At 53.7% G+C, this 10,248-nt stretch overlaps 1 protein-coding gene across 1 annotated transcript; it reads left to right on the plus strand.

The window, feature by feature from the left end:
• The first annotated feature begins 3,408 nt into the window (after positions 1–3,408).
• FZD8 (frizzled class receptor 8) lies at positions 3,409–6,083 on the plus strand. Its single transcript, XM_061349860.1, has one exon. It carries the CDS (start codon positions 3,441–3,443, stop codon positions 5,448–5,450), a length of 2,010 nt encoding a protein of 669 aa, XP_061205844.1. The 5' UTR covers positions 3,409–3,440; the 3' UTR covers positions 5,451–6,083.
• Positions 6,084–10,248: the final 4,165 nt, after the last annotated feature.

A 10,248-nucleotide genomic window follows, 5' to 3' on the forward strand; every position in this document is an offset into this window, starting at 1 on the left:
AGGGAAGTCTCAGTATATGAGGAACACACAATGGGCTGTGATTCCACAGCCTTGAGCTATCCAGGCTGCTTTTCAGTCACATAAAGTAAAGCAGCCTCCCCACAGCTGTGCTGTTTTATATACCTGAAAGACAAATTCAAAAATTATCATGGTCTTATTAGGGAATTTGGATATACACTCATTACTAAATTGCCATAAAGCTCCACATTACCAACTTGTCATTACTGAACAGCTTCAAGACACACAGTATCTTTGTGCTGCATCTCTTTTCACACTGCAAGAAAATAAGAGCATATGAACGACAGTAAAAATGAAGCCAAGTGTACTGTTGAGAAACTTGGTATTCTCTTATTTCTATGAGAGCTATAGTGTAATTCTAAACTGTAGCATTCAGCATGTCTCCTGAGTTTCCTTGCTGAAATATTGCAATGGAAATTTTACAGCATCTGTGTTGCTTTTGGAAGGCATCACCTCACATCTGCTGTCTCTGTAGTGTAGAGCTTAAGTTCAGCGTAAAAAGGTACTTTGTAATAGGCAACAGGAATCCTGACAGAGCAGTAATTTACAGACTCACCCAGCTCTCCTGACTACACTCACTCGTTTTTACATCCTGTAGACATTTTTTTAATAAGGTTCTCTCCAGCAGGCACCGGCTTAGCAGTCACTTCTTAAAATGGAGCATCACATCTAGGACTGGAAAGAGACTTTTCAAACCTCTGTCAGTCATGGGGAATCTCAGCCAGACGAGAAACTTTTCATTCCCCTTTTTTCACCGGGCATTGTTGGACCTTCTAATGCTTTTCAGTAGGGTATTAAATAAACTAGCACTAAAATAACGTTCTGCTACTTCAGGAAAAGTTCTGCTTTTGACCAGAAGTGTGTGTATCGGCGGGCCTGACCCCACTGCCTGGATCGTGGAGTCCGGACAGGCACGGCCACGTCCCCAGAGCCCTGCTCAATCACTCCTGAAAGCGAACCCCCCCTCCCCCGGGTGGGCGCGGGGGGTCGGCAGAGGCGTTTATCGCCCCATTATTGCCCATTTCCTCCTATCGGGGTAATCCGTGTACTCGTTTAAAAGGGGACGAGAGTGGAGGGGATCCTGTTAGCACAGCCAACAAACTTGGGATTGCTTTTTTGTTCTGCCTGATGTGTTTAACTCCCTCCTGGCGCCTCCTCCATCGCCCCCCGCCCCGGCTCCGCTTCTCCCGGTTTAAACCCGGCGAATCACATTTCACGCTGCCGAAAGCCGAGACCCGCCGCGCCGCCACCCCGCCGGCTCCCCGAGCGGCGTGTTCCCGAGATTACAGTCATTACAGCCCCAGCGTGAGCTCCACACAAGCGCGAACCGCAACAGCGCGTCAATTAACAAACAAACGCCCCGTCCTGGGAGGACGACAACCCCCCGAGACGGCCCCGCCGCGCTCCAAGCCCGCGCCCGCCGCCAGCCGCCGCTCCCTTAAGGTGGTCCGAAGTACAGCCGAAACCACCCCCCCCTTTGCCTTCCCGGGAGCGGGAAGGGAAAGCAGCGGGTTTCCTCCGGGCAGTCCCCGGCCCCGGGAGGGGTGGACACCGCAGGCGCCGGCGGAGGCACCGCTCTGCGCCTCAGCAGGGAGCGGACCGGCTGCTCCACAGAAGCCGGCCCCGGTGGGTCGCGCGGCCCCCAGCGGCAGCACTCGTCTCCTCGGCGAGTCACCGCCCCCGGCGCCGGGCTGACGCGAAGGCTCGGAGAGCCGCGGCCCGGCCGCAGTCGGCACCGCAGCTCCGGGTGGGCTGCGAGTCACTGCCCACGGGGGCGCCTGCTGCAGGCCGCCGAGCCAGACCTCGGTGTCCCCCTTGACTGGAGTGGCACCAGCTCGGGCGCACCCCTGCGGCGGAAGCTGTGCGCCGGCCCCGCGGGGAGCGTTCACCTGCCGGGGCGGGCGCTACTCCCCACGGTCCCTCGGGAACTTCGTCCCGGCTGCTACCCGGTGCGCACACAGTGGTGCTGCGGCTGCACGGCAGCGCGTGGGCATATGAGTGTGTACCAGCGAGGTGAGCCGTCTGAGGCGCAAAGGGCGCGTTTACTCGCTGCTGCCTCAGCTGTAGGGTCCCTGGTTCTATCAACTCTCTGCCTCCTCCCTGCCGTTGAGCCTTAGCCGTTACCCCCGTACGCCAACACTGCGTTTCACACTACACGCTGCGCACGGGTGCACAGCCAGCTGTGCCACGGCTGGCTCCGGAGCCGCGGAAAACACGGGTAGACGAGGCCGGTACTGGCCAACCCGACGCTCGGTACCACCGGGCCCCGCTTCACGACGCTCCTGCCTCCTCCAGCCGCACGTGCAGCGACGGGAAACCCACCGCAACATTCAGACCTGAGGGGTACTGAAGTCCTGCGGGTGAGCAGGAGTTGGCACAAAACCGCTTCCGAGGAGACTCCGGGCAGCTGCTGAACTGCTGCTGCTCCTGGAGTGAACCTCGCCTGACCGGGAAGCCTTGCAAGGGGCAAGAAGCTCCCTGCAGCAGGCCGACCGCACCCGAGCACCCAACGGGGAGCGTTTCAGCGTGCAGAACTGCTGCCTGAAACGTACGGACAAGAGCCCGGGCAACGCAGTTAAACCTCGCAGCCACGTACCACGCACCCTGGGCCCCGCTGAGCACCCACCACGCCGCACTTGGGGTGCCAGCTCCACCTTAAGGAGGGCTGGGGACACCCCCCCGCCACCCGCCCGGTCCCGACTGATAGGCGGCCGAGGCAGGGAGGCGGGGCCCGGCGGTGCTTTCTATAAATATTCATGAGAGCGCGGCGGCCAGAGTGGCGCTGCCGGGGCCGAAGAGACGCAAGTTCAGTGGAGCTGCTGTCGCGGTCGCCCCGCGGATCAGGTGGCGTGATCGCGGCCAGGGGTGATCGACTGCGCTCCATCGGCGGAGAAGGAGGTAGACGCAGAGTGGGAGTGAAGACCGGCTGGCTGGGGGTCGCCTGCAGAGCCGGGCGCTACGCGGACGGCACCAGGAGCCGCTCCGGCCGCCTCAGCAACGGCCCCGCTGCTGCCCGCCCACTCGAGTCGGTGGGATCCCGGCGCCGCGGGGAGCACCGCCTGGTCCGTGGGACGCCTCAGCCATCTTGACCGCGCTGCCCAAGAACTGACAGCGAAACTTCGCTGCCGCTCCCGCTCCGTGCCCGGCAGGCGCTGGAGCAGCGGCGACCCACGTTGCACAGCCAGCGAGGAGCGATGCGACGGCGGCTGAGGGGCCTTCCCTGAGTGGACCCATCTCACCGGGTGCTCGCGGGGCCGCCTCCCTCCCGGGCGACGGAGGCCTCTCACCTGCGGCCGGCACGGAGGGGGCTTCCCTCCGCCCCCCGGAGGGGTAGCCGGGGCGGGGGGGTGCTGTGGCACCGCGTTCCCCGTGGCTGCTGAGCGGGACAGGAGAGGAGCCGGGGTCGCAGCCCGCCGCCGAGCATGGAGTGGAGTTACCTGTTGGCAATCACCTCGCTGCTCGCCACCCTGTCCCTGCTCCAGCGCGCTGGCTGCGCCGCCGCCTCTGCGGCCGCCGCTGCGTCGTCTTCCTCCTCGGCCAAGGAGCTGTCGTGCCAGGAGATCACCGTGCCCCTCTGCAAGGGTATCGGCTACAACTACACCTACATGCCCAACCAGTTCAACCACGACACGCAAGACGAAGCCGGGCTGGAGGTGCACCAGTTCTGGCCGCTGGTGGAGATTCAGTGCTCCAGCGACCTGCGCTTCTTTCTCTGCAGCATGTACACCCCCATCTGCTTGGAGGACTACAAGAAGCCGCTGCCGCCCTGCCGCAGCGTCTGCGAGCGGGCCAAGGCTGGCTGCGCCCCGCTCATGCGCCAGTACGGCTTCGCCTGGCCCGACAGGATGCGCTGTGACCGCCTCCCCGAGCAGGGCAGCCCGGACACGCTCTGTATGGACTACAACCGCACGGACCTCACCACGGCCGCTCCGCCGCCCGCCAAGCCTCCGCTCCGCGGCGCCAAGCCTGGCGGCCCCGCCAAGGCGCCGCCCGCCGCCGCTGCGCCGCCGGCCGAGGCCCCACGCAAGCCGCGGCTGCCGCCGCCCTGCGAGCCGGGTTGCCAGTGCCGGGCGCCCATGGTGTCGGTGTCCAGCGAGCGGCACCCGCTCTACAACCGCGTCAAAACGGGTCAGATCGCCAACTGCGCCCTGCCCTGCCACAACCCCTACTTCAGCCCCGACGAGCGCGCCTTTACCGCCTTCTGGATCGGGCTCTGGTCCGTGCTCTGCTTCCTCTCCACCTTCGCCACCGTCTCCACCTTCCTCATCGACATGGAGCGCTTCAAGTACCCCGAGCGCCCCATCATCTTCCTGGCCGCCTGCTACCTCTTCGTCTCCCTCGGCTACCTGGTGCGCCTGGTGGCCGGGCACGAGAAGGTGGCGTGCAGCGGCGGCGCGGCGGCGGGCGGCGCGGGGGCAGGGGCGGCGGGGGCCGGCGGCGGCGCGGCGGGTGCGGCGGCGGCGGGGGCGCGCGGCGCGGCGGGTGGTGCGGCCGAGTTGCAGCCGGAGCTGGCGGTGGCCGAGCACGTGCGGTACGAGAGCACCGGCCCGGCGCTGTGCACCGTGGTCTTCCTGCTCGTGTACTTCTTCGGCATGGCCAGCTCCATCTGGTGGGTCATCCTCTCCCTCACCTGGTTCCTCGCCGCAGGGATGAAGTGGGGCAACGAGGCCATCGCTGGCTATGCGCAGTATTTCCACCTGGCCGCCTGGCTGCTCCCCAGCGTGAAGTCTATCGCCGTGCTGGCGCTCAGCTCCGTGGACGGGGACCCCGTGGCCGGTATCTGCTACGTGGGCAACCAGAGCTTGGAGAATTTACGGGGCTTCGTGCTGGCACCACTGCTCATTTACTTGGCCATCGGCTCCATGTTCCTGCTGGCCGGCTTCGTCTCGCTTTTCCGCATCCGCAGTGTCATCAAGCAGCAGGGTGGCCCCACCAAGACCCACAAGCTGGAGAAGCTGATGATACGCCTGGGGCTCTTCACCGTGCTCTACACGGTGCCAGCTGCCAGCGTGGTCGCCTGCCTCTTCTACGAGCAGCACAACCGGCCCCGCTGGGAGGCCACGCACAACTGCCCCTGCCTGCGGGACCAGCAGCCTGATCAGGCCCGCCGCCCAGACTATGCTGTCTTCATGCTCAAGTACTTCATGTGCCTGGTAGTGGGTATCACCTCCGGTGTCTGGGTCTGGTCTGGCAAGACCCTCGAGTCCTGGAGGGCCCTCTGCACCCGCTGCTGCTGGGCCAGCAAAGGTGCTGCCGTGGCTGGGGGCACAGGGGCAGGAGGAGGTGGGCAGGCTGCAATTGCTGCAGCAGGAGGACTTGGGGCTGGAGGTGGTGGCTCCCTCTACAGCGATGTCAGCACTGGCCTGACGTGGAGATCAGGCACTGCCAGCTCTGTCTCCTACCCCAAGCAGATGCCCCTGTCTCAAGTGTGAAGAGGAGGGGAAAGAGGCCAAAGGTTAGGGAATGAGGGACACTGGCCTTCATAAAATGCCCCCTCACTGTTTGGTGCCATTAATGAACTCCTAATGGTCCTTATTAGCCACAGCTTGTATAGAACAATGCAGCTGGCAGAGGCCCTAGGCTCCAGCCCCCTCCTCCTTCCCCTCCATTCATATGCAGGGAGCATGTACTTCAAGGAGCCAGCTTATTATTTTGCTGGCAGAGGAGGGTAGAGTGTCACCCGTGTCTTGCAGAGGGCAACACACTGCAGTTCTGATTCACTCTGGACTAACAGCAGCTCATGGGAGGAAGGGTCTCCCTCCATACCATCCTGAGGTAGGAGTCTGCTGGGACTGCAGGTTTTTGGGATGTTGATGACCAGGCAAATGCCTTACAATACAGACTGAATCAAAAAATGTCTTAATTATACACCCCAGCTAAATACGGGTTTCCTACATTAAAGGATGTATTTATATAATTATTTGTTACCTTGTACAGATGTGTAGATATGTATATATCCAAAGCTATACAGTCTGTAAATTTTTTGTAAAAAAGTTTAGAGGCTACCCCTGTAAGAGCAAATACGAGTATTCTATTTTGTCAATAAAATGACTTTTGATAAATGACTTTTTCAAGCTTTTCCCCTACTCCTGCCCTGGTTATTCAGCTGCTCTGGCTTTAGGTTCTACAAACTAGGAACTACATTCATGCTTCAGTCATTACTGTGTAATAGATGGCTGCTTCTTACAGCAGTGAGATACACAGACACAAGGAAAACAAGTAATCCAACAAGTTGCTCTGAAAAAGCGTTTGCCAAAACTGGGAGGTGCCTTACCATAGTTCTCTGGTTTGTTTTTTGTTGGTTTGGTTTTCTTTTTTTTTAAGATCGCAGCATCTTTAAACTGGGCCTTTACAAAAGAGTCATCTCATGGCATGTTAAGTATCCTTTTAAAACGGGTGTTATTTTAGGAATGTGCACACACGCCTCTCCTATCTGTTGTCTGCAGTTCTGTAAGCACCTGCCTTTCTGGGGATGCATGCTGAAGTGTAAAGGTTAATGTTTTAAATTCATAGATCATGTATGACAGCAGAACAGCAAGTTGAGATTTGTTAGATCAATCTCTTAACAGATTAAACTAACATCTTAACTTTTGTATATCAAATATGGTCCTTTTTCAGAAGAAAAGGTATTGTTCTTCTGTCAGGACTAAGCTAATTTATTTGAGCAGAAGGCTGTTGAATTAACAGAAGAATGCTTTGGCAATTGTTGAACTTTTTACCTGTCTGCCCAGTGGCTCAGAACATCATTTCTTTAAGAGGAGCTAAATGAATAGGGTTAATCTGTAGGGAACTTGGTTTCTTTTGAGTTTGAGAAATCTTTGATCTTTTCTCTTCACCAAATGTGATGTATAGTCTGAAGTTTCTTTCCCTGCTGCCTGGTTCCTCTTGTTGCAGACCAATTGGCCACCATGGAGCCTTAAAGTTCTTCAATTAAAGGGACATGGGACTTTTTTTTTTCTTTTTTTTTTCTTTTTTTTTTTTTTTTATTTTAAGAGGAAGACTTGTAACAGTTAGTGAACACCAGAGGGAAAAGGGAGAACAGCCTTTTAAACAGCTTTTCCCTGCATTGTTAGCCAGACTGCAGGCAGCAAGGCATGGCTTGGAGCATTATAGAAAAGAGCTATGAATGCCCTACAGGTGGTCTGCTCACATAATCTCCCCAATTTAAAACATTTTCCTTTACAGGACAATTGCATTACAAAACTCTCTTCTCTTTTGCTCCTAATTGAACCAAAGAACAACTACAAGATTTTCTTTAAAAACTAAGTGCCTAAAAAATTTTTTAAGATCTATTAACTACATTCTAATCTGTTTTCTAAAATGGGATCACTCAGAATACCAGGAGTAGAAGCTGCATTAGACATTATTCCAGATATTCTCAAGCCTTATATTCTGTCGAATTGGCAATCATTTAAAAGCAGTTGGTTAGGTTGTGTGCTAGCAATGAAAAGATAGCCCCAGGTCCCTTATTAACCTGTCAATCATGGTAAGAGATGGGCAGCTACCCTACTAATGACATAGATATCGGTCATGATTTGTGGGAAAAACCTAATTCCATGGAGCACTGATTGATTTTTGGTGTCCCTTTCAAAGAACCTGTAACTTAATAGACTCCTCCACTTCTACAAAGTTACCAGGATCATGAAAAGGAGGAATTTAAAATTCCAATCTCTAATTCCTTAGAGGGAAAAATAATTTTAATTTCTCAGATGCAAAGGATGTTCCATTGGGATTTACGCATCATGCCTATTTATACACCAGTTGGCAAGGATTGGAATACTGACATTCCTGTAAGTTGAAAAGGCCTTAGTGTTTTCCTGTCTTGCTTGAAACATTTTGTAACAGTCATTGAAACATTTAAATCAACATGGCAATTCTCCCTGCTGTCAGTGGGACTAAGGTAGAGGGGAAGAAACACGTATGGAAGCGCAATCACTTGTTCAGATAAAGCTTTGTGTTCCTTCCCCTCCAGCAGATTCTGGCAAGCAACAGGACAGGTATAGCCACAACTGTTCTGAGAATTTATAGTAGACTGATGGTACAGGTTGCTAGTGCTGAGATAAAAGCACTTCTAGTAAAAGACAGTAAGTAGCCCTGTGTTTCTTAATGTACCCTGGAGCGATCTGAGAGGTGCTGTAGGTGGACTTAGGCAGGAAAGAGGTTTTATCGCTAGTTAAGTCAACAAGATGTCTGCTTTGGAAGTGACTGAGCAATAATGCAAAGGTTACACAGATAAAAATGGGATAAAATCGGAATCACTAGGAAGAAACCTGGAGAAAAGGGTACTAGAGAACTTAATTTGTAAGTGCAGATTTTTGTGAATCTACATAAAGTTTGTGTATAGGGAAAAAAAGAAAATAATCAGGAAACCCAACAGCAAGGCACTTAGGTGTACAAGAAATAAAACTACAGCTACATAGACCTTCACATTATCAGATAAATTTGCTATGAAGATCCAAAACCTCTAAATTGGTAGAAGTTACATGTTAACTTTCAGGGTCTGATGACAAACTGCCATCTCCCTAAATTTGCCAGACAGCTGTTAAAACTAGTCCCAGAAGAACTGTGGCCTGCAGAGCAAGAGTGCTGCTGTTGTCTCTGTTGGCACAGGCTCACTGGTTGACAGCAGCCATGCACCCAGCAGCCACACTGGGTCTGGAGAGCTGAGGGCAAGCTTTAGTATCATCAAGGTGGCTTCAGAGCACAGGCTGTAGCAACGTTTGGAGAGCTGGATAAATGGCAACTGGGAGCCTCCTGCAGCCAACAGAAAGGCTTAATTGTGCTGTTCAAAAGTGATTAAGCTAGCAGAGAAACATGGTTTGGGACTTCTTTCTTCTCTAGTAAGCAACATACCTTTAGAGTGTTCCTTTTCTTTCCATAACCCCTCCTGGCTTTACATGTTCCTGCTTTTCAAAAGGAAATCCTATGGATTATTCTCCTCCTGCTGTAATGAGTGAATAATCCTGCAGCCTCCAAAGGAGCTGGCCGAGCTGCCAGTGAGCCTTTTAAAAAGAGGCAGAGCAGTGCAGGAGCTTCAGGAGGGACACCACATCTCCCCTGGGCCGTGCTGCTGAGCCCCTGGGAGCTACCTGGCATTGTCCTGCAACCAAACCTGCTCCAAAGTTTTCCCTGTGTAGGAAAAGCTTCCCTGGAGCTTTGATAATCAGTCATGGAAGGGAAGGAACTTCAGACAGGGAGGAATTGGGAAATCACTATATATTGAAATAATATGAATATGACCAGGCTTCCTGGGAAGGCTGGGAAGGCTAAGGCACACAAGGAGTCTTTTTTCTTTCTTTCTTACACAATATTTTAAAATCAAGCTATTGAGGTGCTTACCCATTAAAGAGCTCTCCAAATGTGCTTGACTACTCCTAAAAGGTCTCCCAGGTTGGGTAGGAGAGCTGGAGGCAGGGTCGTCTCTGCGTGCATCGTGCTTCACCCCAGCTTCAGAGCCCAAGCTCTTTCCAGATTCACCCGCGCAGACACCTCAGTAGACATCTGAAGGTGGCTTGTAGGAAAAATCTACAGCAGGTTTTCACTAGAGGCAACCAGTGCTGGGAGCCAAAACAGGATGCCCGGATTTAGAAAGGAATCAGGAGCTGAGAAAGAAATACCAGAGTCCTTGGAGGAATCCCAGGTCTACTTTGAAATATGAAAACTTCAATACAACTTGTGCTTTATCTCAGTGACTCTGCTCCACATACTTCTTTCGCAAGCACTACATGCAATACAAAAGCCAAATCTAACCTGCCCAGTTAATCTTCTTAACCGATAAAGACATGGAATTTTAAATAGGATAGACAGGCCATCTATATACAGGGAAAAATCGAACTGGTGGTAATGGATGATGAAAAATGACAAAAGATGCTCTTGGAGTAAAAGTTCACTTGCAGTCAGGATCATGCTGGAAGAAAGCTCAGTGTGGGCCAGTCAAACCAGCTTGTAGAATCACAGCCAGTTTCCAAAATGCCTGTTACAACCTGCCTGCAGCATGCCCTGCTCCTGCACCCTGTTTCAGACCCACAGGGCCTGTGTGTCTTGAGGCACACACTTGTTCCACCCACTGTGACCAGCCTAGGTTCTGTCCTAACACGGAATTGAGGAACAAACTGTCTCCATTGCTCATCCTAGCCATGTTTCCTCTCTTTTTGCCCTACATACCAACATGGGATGGTATAGAAAAGATAACACACCTCTTCCCAGAATTAGAGGCTCAGCAACAAAGGC

The sequence above is a fragment of the Neopsephotus bourkii genome, unplaced genomic scaffold (assembly GCF_033783945.1).
Source record: "Neopsephotus bourkii isolate Nb327-2 ecotype Australia unplaced genomic scaffold, CSIRO-AGI_Nbou_v1 NB_53, whole genome shotgun sequence".
In the NCBI taxonomy this organism is placed as follows: domain Eukaryota; kingdom Metazoa; phylum Chordata; class Aves; order Psittaciformes; family Psittacidae; genus Neopsephotus; species Neopsephotus bourkii.